Source organism: Chelon labrosus (assembly GCF_963514085.1).
Source record: "Chelon labrosus genome assembly, chromosome: 13".
Lineage (NCBI taxonomy): Eukaryota > Metazoa > Chordata > Actinopteri > Mugiliformes > Mugilidae > Chelon > Chelon labrosus.
This window is the reverse complement of record NC_140346.1, coordinates 21573604-21600164: the sequence shown is the minus strand read 5'-3', so window position 1 is coordinate 21600164 and position 26561 is coordinate 21573604. Positions and strand designations below refer to the sequence as shown.

Genomic DNA, 26561 nt, shown 5'->3' with positions numbered 1-26561 from the left:
GACTGACAAAAAAGACACAGCACCGACTAGGGTTTGGGTGGCATTGTTACAGAGCGAGCCAGACTGACAAGTGCACAAGTATAAATGGCTCACACTGGCCTAAGCTACGTGGATTACGTAGGTTACGGCGGCTATGTCCCGTGGTACTTTAAATGAGCCTTAAGTGTGGATAATGCAATTTAAAATGTGATTCTCTCCTCTTGGTCATCGTTAAATATTGTTAAATATTGTGACTATAGATAAGAATACTAACCTTCTTCTTCTGTGGATATATACAGTAGATTTGGTGCTTCACAGTGAGCAGAACCACTTATGGTATGTCTTATCAAATAATATTATTTAATGTCTGTAAGTTGAGGTCTTAAAGGGGAATTACTGTTTTTTACAACCTGGACCTTATTTCTGGCATAAAATACGATCGTTTACTCACCCATATATCTTTGGTGTCATTTGGACGATATTTAGATCTGCGTATATCCATATAGTGGGAGTGACTGGGGCACCGAAACGCAGCCTCTAAATAACGCATAATCTGCCACGAAATTTGTTCATTTCACCAATATTTTGTTATGATACGCTAGTGCTATTCCCCGTTGAGTCCAGGTCCAGGTTGTAAAAAACGGTAATTCTCCTTTAAAGAAATATTGTCCATGTAAACGTAGCCACCGTTAAGTTTAAGAGGCAACGGCTGTATGAAGAAGGATATTCACCCTCTTTAGTGTTTCTCATTTCTGTCTGTTTCTGTATTCAAGCCTAGAAACCCAGTTCAGTCCCACACCTTACACGCCTGCTCTGCAGATGAGCTCAGGCCGACGTCGGGCAAAGTAGGAAACAGATCAGAGGGGATCGTGGAGGAGTGAAGGATTTGGTCACAGTCAAAGTTATCTAGCTCATCCGATGAAGGGCCTCTCTTTGATTTGCCGGCCCAATCAGGATGAGTCCTGAGCTCAAGGATGAATTCGACCGGTGTCTTCTGGAGGATGTAAGAGTCGAATGAAGTGCCACGGAAGAAGGGCCGTATCTTGAAACAGTCCAGGTTGCGAAGGCGATTTGCCGGATTCTTACACAAAAGCTGCATCGGTGAAGAGAGAAACAAAAAACTGTGTCAGGATTTCATTCGACAGGCTCAAAATGTTTAAATCGGAGAGAGGGGAATCAGCTGCACTAACCTCAGTGAGCAGTAAGGTCAGGGCAGAGCTGAACGTGTCGGGGACCACATAGGAAAAGTCTCTGACCTTCTTCAACATGCTACAGTGGTCGGGCTCTGCAGGAATGGGAAACTGCAGAGGGAAAAACAGATGTATGCAAACAAAGCTCACCATAACTGATACTTCAAGAAGACTTTAGAGACCTCCTACCTTTCCGGCCACCAGTGAGAACAACACAACACCAAGAGACCACCAGTCAGCGGCATGGTTGTAAGGACCCCCACTCAAAACCTCAGGAGCTGAAACAAGAAAAACACAAGATGACGGAACATAATTCGGAGAATTAAAAAGCCATTATCAAGTCATTTTTTGATCATAGAATTAAAAACAATAAAGCAAATCACAGGTGCGTCACATTTTAAACTGGGTCGACTGAATCCAGAGAGAACAAAACGCAGGTGGGGCTCTAATGTTGATGTGGGGGGGCTTTGGTTCAGCGACGTGGGAAAAAACAAGTGAACCAACACACAGATTACTATGAGACCAGACTCTCACCCATGTATTGGATCGTCCCGCATATTGTAAATGCTCGTCCTCCTCGTTTCAGGCGGCACGAGAGTCCGAAGTCCGACAAACGAAGGTGACCTGAATCGAAGCAAAACTCGAAAAACTGATATATTTCAACATAAACCAGCAAATGTTTCTTACTTAATGTGTTTATTTCCTCTTACACATTTAAATTTAGTGGAAAGGCCTGTCTGACTGTCTTTATTGTGCATAACTGACCAAACGTCTTATATAATTCAATTTAATCTCATCTAAATGTTCATTTTTAAAAGCTACAAGTTAAAAATACAGACAAGTGTTACCTTGATCACTTAGAAGAATGTTTTCCATCTGAAAATCAACACAGTCAAGTCATAAACACACAATCTATACATCTATAAGTGCATTAATTAGAAGACGTAATACCTTTATGTCTCTGTGCATGATTCCTAAGTTGTGCAGGAATCCTAAAAAGAGCAAAAGGAAGCACACAGAAAGTGAGAACACAAGATGAAATCCTCTTTAAACCAACTGCACAACTCAAACGTGATTTCTGCATCAATCCAAGTCGAAGCTTCAGCGTGACGAACACTAATTAACACCGACCCAGCGCGCTGCCCAGCTCCGCGGCGAAAAGCCGAACCTCATCCTCCGCAAACTGGCCCTTCATTATCCAGTAAGTGTACAGGTCTCCAGTGCCGCAGTAGTCGCTCACTGTGGAGGAGAAGACACACAGATGCCCATTAGGTTACTGAAACCGGTTGCTGAGCTAATCCAGGTCAGCAAAGTCTGAAATAAGAAATTAGGAAAGAGCAAACTGCAAAAAGACTAAAGAAACAAAAACAGATTTGTTCATCACAATGTTGCTGGGGGAAGGAAGAAATCAGGATGAGTTAAAAACACACATGCTTCTGTTTTGTTAACATCCTTTAATCTGATTAAACTCAATAATCTTAAATTAAAAAGCAAATTAAGTTGCAGTTACAGCTGCTGCCACTCTAAACTTTAGCTCTTTAGTGTCTATTTTAGATTATAGGACCAGAGGGGGAACGGTAACTTCTCACGAACACAAAAGGGAAGAAGAAGAAGAAGAGGAGAGGGTCGTCGAACTGTGCCATCGTTTAGATTTATTAACTCACTAATGAAGAGATGGCTCTGCGTCTGCCAGCAGTCCTGCAGATTGTGGATAAATGGGTGACAGAGCTGCCGCTGCAATGCAACAGTCGACACAAAGATTGACAGTGAATAGAAGAGCGAGGTGGTGTCAAACAGAAGCTACGTCTCACTGTAGCCCTTAAATGTCATGTGATTTAAAGTCATTATAAATTCATAAAACTCCCAGTTATGGAACAATTTATAAATAAAAGATGAGCAAAGATTTCCCGTTTGACAGTTTACCATCACTTTCAGCAGTGACCTCCTCTCTAGCTACAGTTATTACACTTTATTTGGCACATTTCTAATAAATAGACTTTTAATAAATGTCATAACAATGTGTGTGAGTTTATCGTTGTATAGTATTTGTTGTAAATGTGTGGAAATTTTAATAAACAGCAATATGTCGACTTAAAGGGGAATTACCGTTTTTTTACAATCTGGACCTTATTTCTGGCATAAAATACGATCGTTTACTCATCCATATAACTTTGGTGTCATTTGGAGTCGTTCAGATTATATTTAGATACAACAGAGCGCTGCGTATATCCATATAGTGGGAGTGACTGGGGCACCGAAACACAACCTCTAAATAACGCAATATCTGCCGCGAAACTTGTTCATTTCACCAATATTTTGTTATGATACGCTAGTGCTAGTCTCCGTTGAGTCCGGAGTTACCTGTTGTCAATTTGCGGTGGGAACTCAGACAATGCGTGCCCCATGTGTGGGAGTGACTTCGGTGCCCCAGTCACTCCCACTATATGGATACACGCGGCGCTCTGCTGTATCTAAATATGTTCTGAACGACTCCAAATGACACCAAAGTTACATGGGTGAGTAAACGATCGTAGGTTGTAATAAAACTGTAATTCCCCTTTAAAGCCACAATTTGATGTTTTAAACTATTTAATAATCTTGTATTTTCTGCTTGTAAACACTAAATAAGGCAATTAAAGTGGTTTCTCTCCTGCTTTGGTTCAAAAACCGTTTCCTCCAACTAGTTTTCTTCCGGCCACTGAGAATATACCTGAATGATGACTTCCTCTTTGGACTGCTCCAGCACTGCATGCTTCAAGATCTCTGACTTTGGTAGAACCTGCAGAACAAAACAGACTATTTCACTAAAAATGTTTAAACATGCATTAGAGACATGCATGATGACACGAACCTTCACAGCATAGGTCTTCTCTTTACAAATATCCCTCACTTTCAGGATGGGTCCAAATGAGCCTTTAGCTATGAGGCCCAGGATCTGTGAGCAAGCACGTACAGTTATCTCTCCGTTTCCACTCCAGCTCCTTTTTCTCTCATTGATTTAGAGATCAATTCTTGTGCTGTGGTCCAGATTACCTGGAATTTGTCTTGTCCGGGGAATTTACGTGGTGGGAACTGAGGCATAAAGACGGAGATGAAAGCCGGAGGAGTCCTCTCTGCGGCTGGCGCCCCAGCGCCGCCATCCCCTGGAGGTAGCAGCAGCGTGGGGACAGGCAGCCTGCCGTCCACTCCCACGGGCCGGGAGAAGACGGCAGAGTGTCCGAGCCTGTGAGCCACGGAGACCCTCACGTTTGAGAGGAAGCCGTGGCTGAGCCGACGCTGAGCCGCTGGTACCCCTCTCTACATTTAACACGAAAAGGATCAAATTTAGACAAATTTATATATTTTATGATATTTATACTGACATTTAGACAAGTGCTGCATCTGCTCAACACTTTATAGCTGCAGGATGAGATTTAAACAAATAAACATTACATAAGCAGTGTCACATGTGCTGTATTGAGGGCAGCAGAGCAAATGATGCACGCACGCTCCCTCTCTGTCAGCTCAAATGCACAAGTCATATGATGTGAAAGGCATGCACAGATAAATAATATGTAAATAGTAATTGTGGAGTAAAGGGGCGATAAAATAAAATCTGAATTTCTTGTGCAACAAGGATCTGTCTTGTGATTTTGTGTGTTTAAATGCTCATTCAAGAAACAGCAAAGGTAAATTTATAAGATTTTATGAATGACTAGCAGGATTTAAAAAAAAATTATAATCTAGCTGTGTTATTAAATGTCTCTAATATTACTGTAATAATCCTGAAAATGCAATGAATTGAAGTTCAAGAGAACATGTGGAAAATAAAGAAGATGTCTAAGTTCCTCAAGTTAAAAACCATCAGGTACAAAGAGTACAGCTGCGAACGTGCAGAAGAAAGAGCTTCCTTGTCAAAGAAGCATCACAGGAGAGTAAAAGTATCAGTGCAGACTGTAAGATGAACGACGAACAAGCTGAGATGGGAAAAAAAAGAACTAGATATTCAAGAAAGCATGTGGTTCTGCTCGTACAGCTCTGGGAGTCAGCGCTGTGGAGACTTTATCTGTAACAGTTTGGACACGTGGCTCATCTGCATGTCCATGATAAGAGGAACAAGGTCTACATGTACATGACAAGAGGAAGTAGAATGGAGGCGGCTCGGTCCTCTTATGGGAGGGTTTTGCCGCTTCAGAAGCATGTCGTGGACATGGAGATGTCACTTTAAGTAGAACAGGGTGCATAAGTTGATGCTTAGTAATCATTAGACTGTCCATGTAGACAGTGATTTTGAATGGACATGGCCTGCACTGGCACCTGGACGCTACTGCATAATAAGAAGTGGCCAAAAACAAAGCTAAAACAAAGGCAAATGGACCTGACTGAGTTTATTTCATCACTCATCCATGTGGCCTCTTCATGCGAGTGTCTGGTCCTTGCAGACCCTGGTCATGTGAGATTCTTTTTAAAATAAAAAAACCCAAACTCCCCACAAGACATTTACAGCAGAGCCAAAGGAGACACTTGGATGAAACCTTGTTAAGAAAACTAGTCCAATTGTCTTTGTTCTACCTAGGTGGATGTACGGTATCTGCATAGTCAAACTGATCGATCAGTTCAGATTTATGTCTTTAACATTCATTCAAACATGCATTATAAAGCGTTTATGTTTGCAGCTTCAAGAATCTTCTTCTTCTCTTCCATCTGATCACTGATATTTGTTAATCCAAGAGAGAAAAAGCTTCATGTTTTAAGCCACTGCAATATTTTTGATAAGCAATCCACATGTATTCTAGTGTTTATCTAAATCAGACTTAATCAGCTACAGCCACAGGATCAAGCATCTATTGAGCTCCATGCCGCAGGTCAGAGAGAAGGTCAAAGTCCACTTAACAGCTAATCAATAGCTCTATTTTTGACTTTCAACGCACAGCAGTAACATGCGGAGCAAAAAAAAAAAAAGAGAGAGAGAGACAATAAATCACGAAGTACAACCTTTATCTTCTGTTAATTCTCCAGGAAAACGCCACACATGCTGTCTGTTTACATCTCCAGCAAGTCAAACCTCTTAACTCACCTTTTTACTGATTTCGCTTCCCATCACATCCTCGGAAATAAACAAGTATCTCACACAGAAATAAGTAAAACGGCGACGGATCCGTCGCTTCTTCTCGCGTCCATCATCATCATCATCATGAGAAGCGTCTCGGTGGCGCTTCGGCTCCACGTGTTTGTGTTTTTTTTGCGCGTCCGAGAAGGGAAGAAGAAGAAGAAGAAGAAGAAGAAGAAGTGTTTTACAGGGAGACGTCCACAGCCAGAGAGAGAGAGAGAGAGAGAGGGAGAAGAGCTCTATTCCGCTCCAGTTAGAGCTGTCAGATCCACGATCAATCACCATCTCCAACTTGCTGCGAGCCACAGACGCACAAAACAAAACAAAGCGCTGAGATTTAACACTTTTATTGGCTGATAAACAATAAAGCACAGAGCGGATAGAAAAACATCTGCTGATATGATTCGTTTAGCTGAAATGATAAGGGCTTTTCTTCTTCTTTTTTTTTTTTTTTTCAATAGAAACGTGTCTTCAGCAGCACAGTTATTACATGTCATTGAACGGAAAACAATGGTGGTTACAAAAATATCAAAATACTTTGCATAAAAAGTGCTTCAGTGTTAAAATTACAAAACAGACACTCAGCAATTAGCTGCAACACATGTATATATATTTTTTTTTTTCATCACAATACCATCAAACCGAGTGCCACATTTCACAACACGTTTCTGCTCTTGACATATTGCACTGAGGTGAGGTACGGTAAAAACAGCGAGCTGAGGGATGCACACAGGAAAATATAGAATAGCATCTGTAGTCAGATAAAGGCCTTCGTGTCAGAGGGACAGTCATGCAGCCGTGATCAGTTTCTATAGGCTTTCGTTGATAAAACATATATTTATTTCTGGCACATAACATTTTACAGCTCGAAGGTGCTTTGATTTAAGTAGATTTAAGTTTGTGATAGGGCGTGTTCCCGAGCCAGCAGGAATAAGGAGCCGTCACTGGTGCATTAGCAGAAGCAGAGTTAAAACAGAGAAGTGCCAGCTACACACTGTGAATCTTCCTCCGCTGCAGTCAATGCAACACAAGTGATCATTATTTCCAGAGTTTATGAAACGCAGAGTTTCTAACGGCACACAAATGAACAAGACAGCAGACATGTATTTGGTCAAAATGGCACCCTGGTAATCTTGGAGAAGTTTAAGTTCCCTGCAGGGACTGAAATCTGAGACACAACAGGAGTCATAACTTTTCAAAAATAAGTTCAGCAGGCTTAAGTGGTATAGTAAGCTGTCCCCTAAATTAAATTTTCAACCATCACCCCTTTCTCCCTCCCCCTTTTTTCTTTGTGATATTCGGACCCAAATAAAAAGCTCTGCTCTTTCCCCTGCAGCAGCTCTGGTGGATCATCCAGTGTGAACGTGTTCGCTGTTTCACTTGCGTCGACTGAAGATGCTCTTCTTGCTGGAGCTCTTGTCCGCGGTGCTGAGGCCGATGAGGAGCCGCGCCTTCTCATCTTCCTCCTGCTGCTGCAGGCTGATGTCCGACTTCCCCTCGGACGTCTTCCCCCGCAGGTCTGAGCCCGAAGCCGGCTTCAGACGCAGCTTCTCTTTTATCATCTGAGCGGCAGGGAACAGAGTGACGTGTTCATAAATACTTAACGGTTCAATGACTGAAATGAAGGGTAACTTTAACACGCAGAAAAAAAACTTCAATCCATTGTTACTGAATGGGATAAGTTGCCTTTGTCTGTACCTGTGCTACGAGTGCTTTCCTGCTGTCCCTTTTCACAGCCATGGCAAAGTCGAGCCATGTCCACGTGTTGTTATGGTACTCCAAGCAAGGCAGCACCAAGTTCAGGTCCTTCCAGTCCACACTGGTCTTCTCTCCCTGAGGAAGACACAGACTCACAGTAAAACAGGAGAAAATGTATGATGCATTTGTGGGCATTCGGGAGCAGGATGTCACTAGCGGATGAAGGCTCTAGTTTGCCAAGGTAACCCTCTTGTATATACCCGACCCCAAATGTTTGAGAGTGAAACAAGCAGAACAAAAAATATTGCTAGTGTATGGACGGAGCGAGCACTTCACCATGCTCTATTTGAAAAGAAAATACCATTAAAGACCCGTCTGCTCGATCTGGGTCCATCCGAAGCTCAAAGACGCTTTCTGCACGAAGCATTTGGGGGCGTGAACCAAAGTCGTGGATGATATTTCCTTACGGTTGCATTCAGATTCTGAGGTCTCTTGTCTCCAAATCACTGCTAGTCTCATACTGTGTGTGTGTGTGTGTGTGTGTGTGTGTGTGTGTGTGTCCCTTTACAGAGCATGTTCAGAGTTGTTTCTGGACTCAAGATGAACTGAAGTCCAACGTTTACTCTCTTTTACCTCAGTTTTGGTCTCCACCAGATTCTCAGGACACATCTTACTCTTCAGGTACTTACTATTTTGCTGAGTTCACCATCTACTTATTAACACTGAGTGCGGTCGGTTGCTACTATGAGAGGCGTGGAGTTTATTACAGCTACCTGCTTCAGATAAAAATGATGTAGCAATGACGGAGAAGATTAAATCACAAACAGCTCGTCTGAACTACCCACAAGGCCAATGTACTCTCATTATAATATCTTTGATTTTGATTGTATCCTAATTAATTTTTTTTATTGGCTGTATCTAGAAAGCCACAAACAATTTGAGACGGATTTGTACAAACTACCAAAGCTTACGAAACAGTCAACGAAGGCCTCACTAAGAGAAGTTATGAACAGGAACCCACCTTGTAGCTGACACACAGGGGCACTTGGGGAATCTTGATGTAGATGAAGGAGTTGTTCATGGCAGCTCGCTCTTTCATCTTATCAATATCATCAACAGGATGCTGAAGAAGACATTATTAAAGACGTCTTAGTTTGCCTTTACACTGAGTTTCTGGACGTCTGAGCAAACACAAAATGCAGCCCTACCTCTGGAGGTTTCCTGAATGACCTCCTGACCCCGGCCGTGCGGTTCAGTCCCTGGGTGACACCTTTGCTGGGGCCCATAGCGCCCATGGTGTCCTCTGACAGCGGCCGAGGCTTGACAGGGATACCTGTGACACAGAGCACATTAGCTTCAGCACCGTGGCCTCTGGGTGACTCTGCGCCCTAAACCTTATACTCCCTCCGAGTCTATCACGCACACATTTCTCAAGGTCATATCCAAAGCGACAGTCTCTTCATAGCTCAGGGGGATGACGTAACACATGGGCAATTCAACACCACACACGTCTGGCAGAGAAAATGGAAACTATTATTGATTGGTTAGCTGGTATAAATTGCAGGCTGGTGAGCACAGAGATCGGAGAGTAAGTGCTACTCATCTTACTGCTGTCATATTACGGCTGCAGACAAAAAAAAAAAACATACCAGTAGTAACCAATCTAAACTTGTCTTCCTCATCAGTGACTTCCTCCTCCTCAACATTTCTCCCTGGGAAGAAAAACCCCATCATCCGTTTGAAGAACTGGTACATCAGCTGGATGGTGAGAGGCACCACATTCACCTGACGACAGAAGCAAATGTTGTTAGAAAATGATTTCACAGAGTACGGTTTACAAGGTGGCTGCATGTGACATCTCTCACCTCAAAGTGCTCCTTCACGGAGATTCCTCCCACAGGGGGGCGCACTTTGCTGAAGATACGCAAAGCAAACTGGCGCCCTGACTGGCAGGCACTCTGAGGACGAAGTACGACCTATAAAAAAAAAAAAAAACGAGGGACGTCTTACACTGGCAATAAAATACTTTCATATTAAACAGCACATAATACTTATGGTATGAACCATAGACTGTATAAAGATGGACGGTGAAACTGCTCCTCAAAAGTGAAGCCAAAGCAAGTAGAGCTCCCCCCGGTGGCTGGCTGCGGTATAGGCCATAAGCTCCGCCTCCTCCATGTTAGTCGATGGGACTTGGACAAGTTTCATATTTAGTTAGTAATTTATAGAAACAGGAGGTGACATAATGGCGACCACCAGTTGCCAAGCCAAAAGCTCCGTAAAGAGGTCACGTGGGATCATGAGAGATGTAAAAAAATAAATAAAATAGAGCGCAGCCTTAATTAAACGAAAACACGAGTGAGTCTGGCAGAAGTGTGGTCGGGTCATCGATATCGCGGCTCCGGTGGCTCCACCCTCGGACCGTACTGCGCAGACTCTGACTCCAAAACGCGCAAGACGGTGCTTCCCATATCCCCGGGAAAATAGTGTGAGTTTGGGGCAAGTGTGGGGGAAGTGGCAACACGTTGTCCATATTTATATACAGTCTATGGTATGAACACAGGAGGCACAACACCACAGGGCTAAATTAACTAGTAAAGGGTTGTTGGTCACGCATGCATATGAATCCTTCAGCGTGCATGCAACAAATGATATGAAACTCTGAAGGGCTTTGTTGAGTGATCCCATCTGAACAAACAAGATGGAGTCAGCGTAGACATCAGTGTACCAGCAGTGTACTGTACATACCCTCACACGCTGCACAGAGGAAACCAGGCATAGATAAGTTAACACACTTTGACAACTTCCCTCACTTTACAGAAACATGTTTGTCATGAGGGAGTCAAAATATAAACTGGGTTTAATGGAAGACCTTCTGGTCAAGTATTGTTTAAACTGATGGAAATCTACGTTATTTACCTTGTATGCTGCGTTGGGCAGCAGGTTGTTCATTGTGAACCACCCAAGCTCCAAAAGATGTTCTGCTGTGTCATCAGACTTGTTCAGCTGTAGGAAAAGAGATTTCAGAGTGGTCAACATTTAGTATAAGTAAATACCTTATGAAGAACATTATAACATCTGTTAACCTTAGATAGTTACTGAACTATAGAAGTCAGTGAATTTATGGTCAACGGAGAGAGGCAGCATCTGCTCACCTTACTGTACATAAATCTCTGCAGTTCCAGCTCGGCGATCCCAAGCTGTCCGTCCTCTTCAGTCAAACACCAGCGGGCCTGGGCGAAGTAGATCTCTGTTCTCCTCACCACACTCACATCCTCTGGGGGCTTTCGCAGCTCCAGCTTGTTTGCCCGTTGCAGCTGGAAATCCTTAAAACACCTGGCAGACAGAGAATACTTTTATTATTTTTTTTCCTGTGTGCTGCATCTTCTCAGCACTGGATGTGAAATCAGAGACGATGTGAGACCTGATGAGAATGTTGAGCTCTTCGCTCTTCATCTGCATGTCGTTCTTCTCCTGGTTCAGCTGGTTCTGCAGCCGCGTGTTGATCTCCATCAGTTCATCGCCGCTCAGTTCCTCGGGTTGCGCCTGCAAGACGGTGATGAAAGCAAATGTTTAATGATTTCAGTGGTTGAAGCACGGCAATCCATTCACAAACTTTAATGCTTCACAGAATTCAGCCCAGCAGGAGATTCAAGATTTACAACTTTCTAGCTCGCAGATTTTCCTTAAACTTTGTTACCGTGTGTTAACATTTAAGTGAATTCAAGGGTTAGTAATTCAGGTTCACTTGCTGTGTTTTCATTGGTAATAATCAGAATAAAAATGTCTCATGTCACCAACTCAATAGGAAAAGCATGATCCAGTCAGGAGTCGCTGTAAATCCTTGATAATGTTAGAGCCCACGAACCAACGTTTCTCTGATTCTTTCTGAGCCCCACAAGAGGGTGCAAAAACAGGTGATGACTTCCCAGAAGAGACAGAGACATGGATGTTTCCAAACAAGTTGTTTGACAAAGTGTTTGGTCTTTTATTTTTCTTTTATACTCCAGACAATTTTGAAGCTCCATACTGGGTACAAAACATTTTGCACATGTCAGTAAAGTTGTATTCTGATAGATTTTTTGGGGACGTAAAGAAAAAGTTAATAGCAGTTGAAAAAAAGTTGTAATCTCTAATCATAACTATTTCAGACAGGAGGATGAATTAACGTCCATGTAAATGCAGCCATGTTGATGATGACAGAGGGTTTTCTATTTGTTTGATATTTTAAATATATTGAAAAATAAAAAAAGATAATTTTCTGACTAATTCTTGGTTTTAAATCCCAGTGATAATTTGCGGTGTAAACTACAAACTAGTACAGCATTGTGTGGCTCACCCTGATGTTGGAGTAAATCTGTTTCTCCAGGCGTCTAATCTGAGCCAGGTGCTGCCTAACGGCCTCCTGGAGGTGCAGGATGCTGCTGCGCTGCTCCTCTGGGTTGCTAGAAATCTCCAGCTGGAAACGCACTCGTTGCTTTTTCTCACTGTGCTCCTGGAAACACCACACAGTCGATAAAAGCGCACAGAGAGCGACATCAATCGTTAGTAGGGACGTGGTAATCTTTTCAAAAGCGAACAATAAGTTAAGTGATGATCCAGCCCACCTTGCGTCTCGGCTCCACGTGTAATAGCAGGTTGTTGACGATGTCAAGGATCATAGCATACTGAACAGGGTTAGTGGATATCTCAAGGTCATGGTGAATGAGAGTGAAGGTGTCAACAGCACCTGGAAATTAAAGTAACTCTCTTTAAGTCTCAGTTACAGCAGCTCAACTTTAAGATAAATAGTCTTCAGGTCATCAGACGTACCGGCCTGTTTTTTCAGCAGATCCTCTTTCTCGTGGTTGTTTCTCAGCTCTGGTGGTTTGATGTGTGTGGCCACCTCTGGGTCGATGTCGTGACTGTAGCTGATGTAGTGCATCCGGCAGCTACAGCGCGAGATGATTCGCTGAACCTGCTGAGCCTCGTTCACCTGCGCAGGCTGGTTCCAGTCTACGGTTCACGAAAAGCAAAAATCGTTCACAATTTGTAGAGACAGTGCTGTCAATATCCTGCTGTGTGTACATATTTTAATTAAATCCCATTGTGTGTTTAGGCTAGTATTTGTTCATGGAAAACAATCTTGTGTGAGTAGTGCCACACCTGTAGTGGTGCTAACCATTCCTCCCACAGCCTGGCCGCTCTCCATCAGCTCCAGCACCGAGTCCACGTTACGCTGCCTGTGCTCCTCTATGTTTTTCACCTAAAGCAACAAAAAAAAAAAAACAAGAGCAGAAGGTGTGTTGAAACATGAAGGTGAGTTGAACAAAGGCTTCACCTATCAATTATTTTTATTAGCAATTATTCTGCAAATTATTAATTTTCAAATGTTATGAATGCCCACTCACATCTTTTCAGAGTGAAATGTTGCATCTTCACTTTGACAATTTATTATTTTGTCCAGTAAACCGTTCAAAGTGCAAAGATGTTTCGATGAGTGACTGATTAGAAAAACGGTCAATAATTAACTAATTTAAAAACAACAGCCCAGTGTAACGGATATGCTTGTAATCTTGAATCATGGTGTAATGTTGTATTGTATCCAAGGTCTTCAAATGATCTCACAATAAAGTTTTTTGTTTCTTCATGTCACGTGTTTCTGAAGGTTTGTTTCATTGTGACAGCATCTATTATTTGGGATTTGTGAGGTGTATTTCTAACCACATAAAATCCATCTCAGCGAATACTCAATACAATTTGGAAGGAAATGAAATACCAGTAATATTACACCACTCATACAAACGGGGAAACAGTTATATACTCGATATAGATGCTCTCAGGGTTGTAGCTTGTGTCATGGTTTGGATCTCACTCAGACGTGGACTAATCTTGTTGCATGGTCTCGCCGACATATGTAGTGCAAAATCAGTCTTGCAAGATTTCTAACCAGAGGATGAAGGAAATTACATTTATTTAAAAATAAAATAGAGAAGAATTTTATGATCAAGATTGTTTTGAAACGTAAAATTGTTTAATTTAAACCCAGCTTTATTATTTTTACTGTATCTGTTCTGTCACTGTATATGCTTTTGCTGAGTCTCAACCAGGACACTCCTCCTAATACTAAGTAACTACTAAAAATGGAAGGGGAGCCTACCTCCAGCCACAGCTGTCTGTCCTCTTGTTCGGACGGATTGGGCTCCATTGTGGCAAAGTACTGCATGCCATCCAGCAGACAGGTCCAGGTGGTCTTCTGCTTCAGGGTGTCGCTGTACCAGGCAGGATGGTGCTCACACTGCAGCAGCTGAGCTTTTGCTGCAGACACCAGCACGCAGCCCGCTGTCTCTGTGCCACGCAGCATCATCTGTGTGAAGCAAAACGCAGGAGGATTTAAACACTTGGACACCGGCATTCATTGAATCAGCTTTGAGAGAAAACCCGAGTCCATCCACAGACCTCACAGCCCAGAACATACCATCATTCAGTTTTAACGTGAAATGATGCTGCGGTTTTGAAAACAAACAAATCATAGAAATAAGACTGCTATTATCGATGTACTCACCTGACAGTTGACCAACTCAATAAACCAGTTGCGGTTATATACGTCATCCGTCTGACAGGCTGCGATGCCGCACAGCTGGTCGCTGACGCCCGAGTCTTCCTCCGAAAACACCACGAACTTGTCTGTTTCCTCAATCAGCTTCTGCAGCATCGATGTCCCTAGAGAATGATGCGAAGACAGAAAGTAAGCGACTGGTTGCTTTTAAAACTTGGCTGTTGTGTTTCTCTCTGCCAAGCAACTACCTCACCTTCATTCTGACTTTTCTCTGCCCGACTAGCAGCGGGCATGACCGGCGTGGTGGGAGCCGTGGTGGGAGAGTAGTTGGAAGGAGAGCGCTTGAGCTTCTTGGTCTGCAGCTGTGTGTCGATTCTCAGACCCTTCAAAGCTTCAGTGGAGAGATTTCTCTTCAGTACAGATGCCTTTTTGTAACCGTCATACAGCCCAAAGGCTATGTTCCTGTTTGTGGTGGTCCAGGAAGCTCGCAGGTCCACCAGTCGCAGTTTGTGAGTGTAAGAAGCATTCGTGTCATCCTTCGAGTTCACCTCCTGTCAGAAACAAACACAAAAAGATAGTGATTATCCATGTGGAGGCAGTGAAAAGTAGGTTTAAGTTTCATCTTCCAAGCACAGGTCTTTTACCTCCTCCATGCGGTTGCTCTGTCGCTGATAGCTGAGGGAGGACAGACTGAGCAGGTGAGTCTTCTTCACTTGTGCGTTCATCTGGTGGTCAGCTGTCTCATCCCAGGTGGAGGCCATGAGGTGAACTGTCACCTGAGAGAGCTCGCTAACCATCTGAGTCACGTTCCATTCAGAGATCAGCCTCCTCATCACAGTGCCAGCTGAGAAAACATACAACCATGCATCAACATAAAAAATACATATACAGCAAACTATTTTAAGCGATGTTCAGAGTGTAATCCTTTTGTAAGTATTAATACTAAAACTCTATCATGCTTTACCCTGTGGAATAAGTCTCTGTGCTCCTCGAGTGAAGACGTGTCCCTTATTGCACTCTACTTGGATACCTCTCTGCTGGGCGAAGGAAGCCCAATAATGCACCTAAAGAATACACAGAAATGTACACATATAAATTAAATCCAGAATGTAGAATTCAAATAATGTACTTCTATTTGTACAAATCTTGATTTTGTAGAAAATCTATGGAAAAGATTTTTTTTTTTGGGGACTATTTCGACAGCTGGGAAAAAAAAACACTCTTACTTGTAGTTGTGGGAAGGCAGCTGTGTAGGACATCTGTTTGTAGTGCTGACCAAGCTTCTTCCGGATTGGCCTGAGGCTGTGGAAGAGCTTGCCTCTGCAGATTGGTCGAGAAACGCTCGTCCAGGTGGCCCAGAAGTTCTGCATCCAGCGCAGTGTGCTGCTGTACAGAAGTATTCTGGGCTGGGAGGGATCTATAAAGCAAACAACATATGTGTCAACAGCAAAATATATTCATAAGAGTAGTTTTCAAGTGTAGCGTGTTTAGCTTAGACTGAAAGAAGCTCAAGTACCGGTGCCACAATGCTGGTTAAGGTCCATGGTAATAGAGAGGTTGAGGTTCTCAGAGCGAAAGGCTCTGTAGGAGTCATGAGGCTGTCCTGAGGTCACATCTGCAATGTTCTCTGCACAGCAGACCATTACAGCGTGGTGGTCATGGGGGTTACCATGGCAAAGCCATTGGAGGTCAAGGGTCATACACAGGTTGGGTAGGTGTAGAAAACAGATATCATCATACCTAGTTTGGAAGAAAGCAATTGTATTACTTCAGAGTTGTCTACAAATATGTACTATCTACTAACCTACCACTAGTGTCTTTACTTACTTTGATGCCGTCCTGACATTTACATCCAGATCCCCTTTAAAAACAAACTGTCCAGGGTTCCAGTCAAAGTTCAGCTTGTTCCATTCCCAGTGCAGGTTTTCTGTAGTATTATAAGGGTCCTGCAAGAGTACAAGCTTAAGTTACTAGAAGGATTTCATTCATAATACATAGAGGCTTAAAAAAAAAAAAAAACTGTGGAATTAGCCTAAAACAAATAAACTGACAATGATACAGGATTTTGTTGATCCTCCTCTTGCACATATTAACAACAGCTATTATACATTGCTAAAATGAATGGTGTTTTACCTCCGTGGCTAGCTGATGAAGATTGGCCTGATCGATGTCCATGACCCAGCGCCCGTGCATAAGGAGGCGGCTTTTGTCCCACCAGGCCAGAGGAGGCGAGGGATCGACTGTGGGTTTGGTCAACAGGTCAACTGATTGCCCTATCAACGTCCAGGCAGGGTCCCAACATGGCCCCCACACAATAGTGTACAGAGAGATGTTGGCTGCAAAAAGAGAACAGAAATGTTGACATTTAAGCTGCAAAACCTGTTATTTGCTCAAACACTGATTATGATCCTATGGCATGATTATTGATCAGCATCTTTTGCTTTGTGCAATGATTATACTGTATCTCAGTAGCTTTACCCTTAAGATCCCCTCTCCTGCAATTTAACTTCTGCACATTCAAAACTGGTGTTAAAACACTTCATGCAACGTATCCAGAAAAGACTGCGGGAGGTTATACCCATAACTTACATTTGAAATCATAGTAGAACTTGAGTGGCGGCATATTTCTGTGGACCGTTACATTTCCCCACGGTGGCCCAAGAGGGACAATCTCTTTGCGATGAGCTCTAGTCTGTCCATCCTGCTCTGTCCCAATCAGACGTCCTGACAGCTCCCAGTCCCGGATCTCAAACAAGTAGCGAGGATAGTCCCGAATTCTCACTGGCACAAAGCAATGGTGATAAAAAAAAAAATGATGAATCGCTTTGTATATGTAGGGTTAATCTTAAACTGTGAGGGCTTTTATTAAATATTTAGTTAAAGTTTAGTCTTACTTACCCAAAAAGGCATTAAGTCTAAACTTGACTGCACGGCACCACTGAACCACAAGGGGGAGTCCATCTCTGGGGAAGGGGCTGATCCCATCAATGTCCCTCAGCTGCTCTCTCACCCTCTCTGGCCCATGAAGAGACTGATCAGCCAGGGTTACTAGCTCCAAATCAGACACAGTCCAGGTCAGCAAGGACTTCCTCATGGGTGTGTTTGCATAGAGGCGGCGTGAGCGTTGGATGTAGATCTCAATGTGCTTTTTCTCCAGGGAACTATACAGCTCTTCTATCTTTCTTGCCGGCAGAAGTTCACCATGCTGTTTACGCAGATCTGCCACTTTCTTATCCAGAAGCTGCAGACGCTTTGCACTTTCTTTACTCTCGTCCTTCATCAGCTCATAATTGTCTCGGAGCTTGATTTCAAAGACGTCATCCAGGAAGACAAACGAGAACTGGCTGATTTTGAACACGAGGTCGGGAGGCAGAGGTTGGGTGGCGGAGGATTGGTTTGAGGAGCGATGGAGTGTCTTCAACCACTTCTGCACGCTAATGGCCATATCAAATGTGTTTGAGAAATTATACTGATAGGGGAACTCGACTGCCATGGAAGGGCAAGTGAGGACCCAGACGTGATTGTGAGGAGTGGTGAGAAAGTGGAAAGTGTCCCTGTGTAGCTGCATCTCAGTCAGCTCGGAGTGCGTCTCCACATCTAGGCTGTTAAAGGAGACGATGTTGTTGCCGTCAAAGTTGAAGATCAGCAGAGGGGAGCGGATGTGCATGGAGCCGGTATGCTTTGAGACTGAGAGGGAATCAGTGTGCAGCAGAATATAGTTCTGCTCACTAACATGTGCTCTTAAACGAGTACAGCCAAGTTCAACACGCACACACAGTTGTCTACCGTGACCTGACACAGCTTCACTGTCCATCGGTTTAACTGGAGAGTCCTCTTCTTTATTTCCATGAAGCATACACCAACAAGCTTGAGCCTCAGTTATGTGCTGATATAAGACCATGTGGTCTGGTGGCGTCCATTCTACCGTGAGCACCTCTTCACATTGAACCTGATCAAAGAAATCAACATATACCCTGAAATATACCGTTCCAGCTACGATACGAACAGAGAATCAAAATAAAATTCATCAAGATGTGATTACCTGTAAGGTGTGAGTGGTGATGTGGTACCACAGGGTTATTGTGGTGAGTTTGACTACAGGGTTGAGGGTTTGGGAGGCGGGGCAACATGTTTCCATGCTCTCTGTGAGCGTCTTAACCACAGACAAGCTCACCCCATGTAGAGACAACCTAGAGCTCTCAGCAGAGCTCAGGACACCGACAGTGTCCATCCGCAAAGACACCGCTCCTGCAGAGAACACAGATAATAATTTAAAAACAATCATTTCAACTAACGATACTGATATGTGCTCCACCAAACACACACAGTATCAGTTAAACATTTTCACTAAGAATCTTCTTACCTGCCAAATTGGAAAGCGTGAACACATTGACGTCCTCCAGACGACAGTCCAGTTTAAAGAGCATGTGTAGCTGTGAGGAGGGGATGGGATGGACAGTTTTGTCGCTAGAGGGAGACAATGCAGCTGCATCAGACAGCCGTGGGCCCGCGTCACGAGTAACACCCATGAGGGACAGCAAGCGAGACAGACACAGCGCACAGGTCTCCGACAGCTCCACCTGAAGGCCTTTCAGATTGGACTCCACGTTCAGACTCGGAGCCTGGCTGCTTGACTCCACGTGGGGTCGGTTGAAACTCCCCTGGAAGGAGAAGAGATTAAAAATACATTAAAAACCATGTGACTGATTATCAAACTAAGCAGTGAGAGCTTGAAACGGCACGCTCTGAGTTCCCATTATTGATCCAATTTGTGGTTAGAGCAACTTGAGGATTTCCAAAGTCTGAATCATCAAGTAAAAGATTATATAAATGTTCAAAGAAGTAATGGTGAAGTTGTGTTCATAATATGAAAAGGGTTAGATTATACTTCCTGGGAATTTGTGCTCCTACCTGAAGACTGAGGGAGTCTAAGATGAGCGCCTCTCCCCATACATGTTTCCCAGGAGGATGGGGAGCCTGTTGGATATGAGACCCTTGACCCACTCTCCACCAGAAGTGGTCGAGGGACAGCGAGGCACGCTGGTGCACATTCTGGGACTCTGTGCTCTCTTTGTCGACTTTAATGTCGAGAAGATGCTGCAGTTCTACAACAACAAGGAGGATACAGACATGTTATAACATTATTTGGATGTTAAATATTTAGTTCTGTTGCAGTATTTAAGCTGATCTAATGAAAGCAAAAGCTGTGATGAGCCATCACTGGTACAAGGAGAATATGTTAATGTTTAACACATTAAAGGGCACTCTGGGGAAACTCTTTATCTAATCTAGTGCGGTATGTTTGGAAAAGCTTGACCAAGTAGGTGCCTATAGAATAAAACCATGAAGATTTATTAAAGGAAAATATGTTGCAAGAATAACGCAGGATTTGCATGTGATATGAAAAACTCTAAATGCCGCTGCTGACCACAGTGTGTGAATGTTATAACAGCGGTTACCTAAGTTAACAGCATAGCAATAACATCATATGACATTCACCTGCCTTTCTTACTGTGTGTGTGTGTGTGTGTGTGTGTGTGTGTGTGTGTGTGCAGCGTGAGAAAGGTCAACGGTACCTGCATTAGCAGACAGGAAGCCTAGAGCAAAAGGTGTGGTGTCGCCCAGCTGAACAGACACATTGACGTTGGAAACAGAGGATGTGATCATGACAGGGGCATCCAGGTGAGGCAGGCGTCTGAGGAAAAGGAGGGTGGGCAAATAATCTAATGGACTACGCAACACAATAAGGTCATGGAAAAACAATACAGGAATGAGTGAAACACAGACATGAATACAGAAGAGAAGACAGTAAAAGGTGTTAGACAAAAGTTTTTTTTACTGCTGTGGAGGTTTTAAGAAAAAGGGTAAAGGGAAACGTCTCAGACAGAAAACAGATCCAATCATTCCAGAAATTGAACGGTACAGAAAACGAAAACCTGCCTTTTTCTATGTCCTTCCTTCCTGTGGAGTAGCTGTTCCCATGGAAACAGATTTAGCCAATGGGAGAACTCCTGGTGACGGTAGTGAACGATGCAAGTGTTCACTACGAATGACCCCGAGATGTCAATTGCTGTAACCTGAAGCAGACAAAGTCAAAATTATGAGTAATGCACTGAAGAGATTTTCTACCAGGAAATGTGGCAAACAAGCGTCACCCCACCTGCAGGGATGTCTTCAGAGTGTTCACACACAGGATTCTTTGCCTACTTTGAGAAAGAAGAAGTCCATCTGGAAATAAAACACAAAGGAGATTTTGTTATTCATGTTTTTTTTTTTCTCCTCGTCTGGCGCCCATCTGTCCACTAACCCTCGAGAAGGAGCTCCACGCTGCTTTGAGGAAAGCTCAGCTCTGGAGTGAAGCTTTTCAGGGGAAGCTGCTCATTGTCACGTCCATAGCAGACTTTTAAAGACTTCAGAGTCCAGTTCAGGTGTCTGCACAGATTTGAAAAAAAAAACAGGTCATGAAACGTTTGAATCAACGGCTCGTTTAATGATTCAAGCGTCACTTTCAGGATATACTGCAGCTTGGTGTAAAATGTAAACTCACCTTTTCTGGCTGTGCATCGACAGGGTTACATTTGTATTATCAAATTCCACATTGACCTTGTGGGGGACCAGCTGGTGAAACCGTTCCACCGCCTCAGTCTGAATGAATTCGTGCTTTTCACATTCTGAAAGGAAATGGCGATAGCGTTATCAAAAATATCAAGGCACAAAATATCAAACTGGAATTCAAGCAAAATGCTCTAAATACAAAAAATATGAGCCAAAACTATTCCTCAAACATGTAATAAATTCTATTAGAACAACATTTAGGATACTGCATATGCCGCCTGATATGAGGCAATAGCAATTTGCATATTGCAGACTAGGCACACCTCCGTGGACATGGCCTGACGATGAGATAACCAGTGTTATTCATTTTACCACTGATTATGGCCGGTCATAATGTTATGGCTGATATGTGTATGTCTCATGTGGAATTACTCGACAGAGCTTATGTGTCATTTCCTCTTTTCCTCCTGTTATTGGTCCTTAATATTTTAAAAATAAAATCATCTTTAAATTCCCATCCAGTTGTTTTCAGTGGACTGAAAAGTAGAAATAGTGAAAAAAGCAAACTCACATTGAACTTTTATGTTGTTTTAAATAAGTGAAACCATTTTGCCACTTTATCTTCTCATTTTTGCGATAACCGTCAGCTCTAATTTGCCTGTGGAGCTGAAGTTTTCACTGAGCATATTTCACAGCACCGAGGTCAGTGGAGCTGATATGACCTCGTCTGAATTTTCTTGCTGCTTAGCAGAACAGCTAAAAATATCACAGATGGTGGAAAATGTCCAGGAGTTTTAGAATAAGCAAAAGATCAGATGTAAATGCCCCTGGAAAAACAACCATTAGTGAAACCATTCGTGACGGTGACCAGCGGAATAACAGTGAAGCCTGATGCTTTAACTACCGTAAATTCCGGACTATAAGCCGCTACTTTTGTCACTTGCTTTGGACCCTGCGGCTTATACAACGGCGGATGGATTTTTACAGCTAACGGTCACCAGGGGCGCACTATCATGTCATAGACGATGACACGAGGATTAAGAACTGACTTTTCTGATATAGTAGGCTGGTTATTTTGATACAGTAAACGGCCGTGTTACTGCACCTTTACTGCTGTGTTGGCTGTTTTCGAAAAAGATGCTGGTTATTTTGTTGAGCAGCCGGGTTACTGCATTTTTGCTGCCGTGTTACAGGCAAGCACTTTTACAAACAAATTAAATTTAGCCATTTAACGTTATTGCCTCGTCAAGCGTTGTAAGCTTTGTTTTTTGTTATACTGCACTACTACGGTACTATGACCGCAGGAAGTGTGCTAGGAGCGCACCGTTGTATTATCTGTGCACTGCACGAATGCCGTTTGTAATGTCAAAGATGTGAAAGTTTGATCGATTGATTTTTTGTTTGATTGATCGAAAGATTTATGTTTGTCAAATGTAAATAAATGGGACGCTTTGCGTTTCCAAACAGTCATTTCTGTCCCGACAATCCCCTCTGTGGTAGAAGAAACCCTTACGGTAATTACACCAGCGGTTTATAGTCGGGTGCGGCTTATATATGGCACAATCTGTAGTTTCCCCAAAATTTAGCTGGTGCGGCTTATATTCAGGTGCGCCTTATAGTCCGGAAAATACGGTACACTTTCACATTGTACTGTTAACTTTATATCCTGTGATGGTGAAACTACAACACAACAAAACATAGATATGAATAAAAAAGCTGTTATAATTAAGGGTCGAGGAGATAGTAAAAGTGACTTTATCTTATTGAAATATTAATCAAAGCTTTGCTCACCAGATGCATCATGTTCCTGCTCTTTTTGGGAGACGGGGGGCAGAGTGATTTGGCTGAGGAACAGTCCCTCGTGCAGCTCCGCTATGAGTGTCCTCACGCTCAGGGACAGGGCACCTGGCTTCATCTCTGGTAGGCTCACATCTCCAGACAGCAGCAGGCTCAGGGCAACTTCAGCCAAACATATGTCCTATAATGGAGGACATGTTATTCACGTGCATTCAATAAAAGTTTTTTTAATTTTATTTCAGTGGCAGTAAAGGAACTCACCAACTGACTGCTTTTAAGCATTTTACTGCTTAGCTGTCCAACTGAGAAGTCCCATGCTAACCTGCAAAATATGTCAAACTAATGTTTCAATCAGACCAATATTAGAGAGAAACAACAAACAGAAAGAAAGGTGTAGTTACTTTTTACTCTGGTGGTCGAGTAACAAGGTGATGCCTGTAATAGTCATGTGCCATAGAGACTCTGACAGCGCCAGGTTTAGCACCATCACATTGATTGAGCTGATGTGGATTGACAGCAGCTACAAAACACAACGAGACAGGAAGTGAGAAGTTGCCTCTATATCAGTACATAATGAAGCGTGATAACATGAGTGTCCATACTTGAGACAGAAAGCGTAGTGTTGTGGGGCTGACTGATATCTTCCCTGACTTTTTTCCATGGCTCTTCTTCACCAGAGGTCTCAGTGGCGCTTGCAGGTCGAACCTAATTCTGGTTTCTCCGACACATAAAGCCAGGTATCTCCTGAAACACATGAACATGCGGAATAAACAAACCGAACAACATAACTGAGTATTTCTGCACATAATGGATTTGATTAAAATTATACTGACAAAAATATATGACAACTTACGGTAAATCTTGGTTTAGCAATTTACTTGAAATCCATATTCTGTCAATTTCCTGTCACAAAGAGATTTATGGTTATGTCAGAGTCATAAAGTATGCTTGATATACACGGCCTGGCCAAAAAAATAAAAAGTCACCACCTAGATTTAACTAAGCAAATAGGTACGAGCCTCCGCGTGGATAAGTACTGCATGGGAGATTATCTTTCAGCTGGCAACAAGTTATTTAACCCCAACTGACGCAATGAGTAGCTTCTCATTTCTTAAACAACCATGTCTAAAGACACATCCCATGGTCTGTTTGAGAGGGATCAAATCATTGGCATGCATCAAGCAGAGAAAACATCTAAGGAGATTGCAGAAACTACTAAAACTGGGTTAAGAACTGTCCAATGCATTATTAAAAACTGGAAGGATAGTGGGGAAACATCGTCTTAGAGGAAGAAATGTGGTCGGAAAAAAATCCTGATTGATCGTAATTGGTGGAATCAAATGGAAGAAAAACAACAGTAGAACTCAGGCCTATGTTTAATAGTGAAAGTAAGAACATTTCTACACGTACAATGCGAAGGGAACTCAAGGGATTGGGACTGAACAGCTGTGTAGCCTTAAGAAAACCACTAATCAGTGAAGCTAACCGTTTCCATTTGCTAGGGAGCATAAAGATTGGACTCTGGAGCAATGGAAGATGGTCATGTGGTCTGATGAGTCCAGAGTGATGGGCGCATCAGGGTAAGAAGAGAGGCAGATGAAGTGATGCACCCATCATGCCTAGTGTCTACTGTACAAGCCTGTGGGGGCAGTGCTATGATCTGGGGTTGCTGCAGTTGGTCAGGTCTAGGTTCAGCAACATTATGTGCCGAAAGAATGAGGTCAGCTGACTACCTGAATATACTGAATGACCAGGTTATTCCATCAATGGATTTTTTTCTTCCCTCATGTCAAGCGCATATTCCAAGATGACAATGTCAGGATTCATGGGGCTCAAATTAACCTTAACCTCATTGAGAATCTTTGGGATGTGCTGGAGAAGGCTTTGCTCAGTGGTCAGACTCTCCCATCATCAATACAAGATCTTGGAGAAAAATTAATGCAACACTGGATGGAAATAAATCTGGTGACATTGCAGAAGCTTATCAAAACAATACCATGTGTGGTGTAATCAAAGCTAAAGGCGGTCCAACGAAATATTAGAGGGGGGGGTGACCTTTTTTTTGGCCAGGCAGTGTATAATGGCAACAACATCTTCATTAAAGTTATGGTAATGGGCATTTGTTTAAAATAACAACCACGTTTTCATTTTGTTGTACCAACACGTGTCTATTGTTGTGACAACCCCAATTTTAGTCAGTGGACTAGGCTAATAACAGAAACGTTGCTGTGGGTAACTGAATACAGTTTGAGAGCACCTCCAAAATGATCACCTTTCTTACACTGTTTCAACACTATGAAGCTGAAAGATTTAGTGCAGGATTGTTACATTAGCATGCATTTGCTTTCACTATTGTGTTGTCAAGTGAGTGCAGAATCAGCTGCAATGCACGAGCTCACAGCCACAACACAAATGCCATGTAAACACAGAGAGTGTCTTACCAGAGTGTGCTGGGGGTGAAACTGGATACTAACACCTTGGACAGAAAACAGCCCGACTGATTTGATCTTTAGATCGGCGTTCAGTACGCTCTGGAAGAACCGCACGGCCAGGGTGCATATGAGCCACCTAGAAGCACAAGACAAGAGGCTGATGTCTGAGATCCTGCTCTTAAAATGCAGGAAATAGAGGAAACAGCTGGGTGAAATCTTGTACATAGTGTTCAGTGGTATTTTAAATTACATCCATGTTATTTTTAGTGTATAAATGTATGCAGTGAACATATATCTTACCTGAAAACGATGCATGACAAAACGAGCACAAGCAGAAATATAAGAAGGAAGGACATCAGCAGGAGAGACATTGTGTCCCAAGTAGTTCACACCCAAATCTTGGACATGGGTCAGGCTGCTCCTCTGTCTGCTATCAGCTGCTGTCAAAGAGGAAGAGACACTATAACTATCAGGTGCTTCAATCTGGGCAGGTGACGCTGACTGGTTGCTCGCAAATAATAGCCCATAAGTTGCCTTTGGCTGCAGTTGGCTGAGGCGACATCTGCTATGCAAATTAATAACAGTTAGTTGTGTGTGCTAACAGCTAGCCGCACAATGCTAACACTGTCAATTACCTGTAGTAACAAGCCCAAATAGCATGTAGCTAAACTTTATCACTAAGCTAACCTGACACATACCTAAACCCGCTCACCGTTAACGGAAAATAAACAGCTACTCATTGCCAACGTGTAGCAGCGTTAGTTAGCCCAAAAGTCACCACCACCACCACGAAACAGTTAAAAAGATATTTGCCGCCGCGTCATCCAGAAATCTGAAGCAAATCTGTGCTAGCATCTTAGCATGCTAACGCTACGGCTAACTCAGCGCAGCTGCGAGGCTGGCACTCAAGTTAGCGCTCTCAAAACGTCTTAAGCTCCGGTTAATTATCGGACTCACTTACCCCCGACATGTTCAGAGTGTCCGGTCGTCGCTACACGACACAGCTCGGTTTCATGTGACAGATGACTCTGCTCGGGCAGAGTAAACACTGGTCCGGTCCGCCCTGCTCAGCTGGCAGCGGAATTGACTCGAGGGCTGAGGCTGGTGTGGGAACAGAGCCAGGAACACCGGCAAAGCAAATATTGAAAGTATTAATTTTTAACTAAACATACAAACACTAAAGGCAATTCAAAAGGCCATCGCTTCCCCTCCATATAACCAGCCCAGTTAATAAATAGACAAACAAGAAAATACACAAAATACCTCAGAAGTTCAGAAACAAG

General features: G+C 43.1%; 2 protein-coding genes across 4 annotated transcripts; both read right to left on the bottom strand.

The window, feature by feature from the left end:
- Positions 1–766: 766 nt before the first annotated feature.
- LOC311497851 (ribosomal protein S6 kinase-related protein-like) lies at positions 767–6249 on the bottom strand (the record flags this gene model as incomplete). The annotated part of the gene is made up of 11 exons (XM_084558215.1): positions 767–1072; positions 1170–1280; positions 1359–1447; positions 1698–1793; positions 2018–2045; positions 2121–2161; positions 2301–2408; positions 2834–2903; positions 3880–4104; positions 4203–4466; positions 6226–6249. 11 exons carry the CDS (start codon positions 6247–6249, stop codon positions 767–769), a joined length of 1362 nt encoding a protein of 453 aa, XP_084414341.1.
- Positions 6250–6480: 231 nt separating this feature from the next.
- LOC311498721 (bridge-like lipid transfer protein family member 2) lies at positions 6481–26491 on the bottom strand. 3 transcript variants are annotated; one of them, XM_084559431.1, is made up of 40 exons: positions 26240–26491; positions 25579–25718; positions 25288–25414; positions 23700–23749; positions 23449–23590; positions 23248–23366; positions 23108–23168; positions 22841–23027; positions 21042–21165; positions 20802–20926; positions 20655–20722; positions 20435–20571; positions 20071–20189; positions 19406–19599; positions 18858–19155; positions 18537–18742; positions 17393–18443; positions 17084–17275; positions 16628–16830; positions 16322–16440; positions 16011–16234; positions 15721–15911; positions 15459–15558; positions 15139–15338; positions 14748–15045; positions 14501–14658; positions 14096–14302; positions 13102–13201; positions 12769–12951; positions 12564–12685; positions 12296–12451; positions 11381–11502; positions 11112–11292; positions 10876–10962; positions 9822–9932; positions 9606–9741; positions 9165–9289; positions 8978–9079; positions 7957–8091; positions 6481–7820 (listed from the first exon to the last, which is right to left on the bottom strand). In XM_084559431.1, exons 2-40 carry the CDS (start codon positions 25647–25649, stop codon positions 7635–7637), a joined length of 6717 nt encoding a protein of 2238 aa, XP_084415557.1. In that variant the 5' UTR covers positions 25650–25718; positions 26240–26491; the 3' UTR covers positions 6481–7634. The 3 variants fall into 3 exon arrangements, with proteins under 3 accessions (XP_084415557.1, XP_084415558.1, XP_084415556.1); XM_084559432.1 differs by having other exon boundaries at positions 25579–25715; XM_084559430.1 differs by lacking the exons at positions 25579–25718; positions 26240–26491 and having other exon boundaries at positions 25288–25507.
- Between the last annotated feature and the right edge of the window lie 70 nt (positions 26492–26561).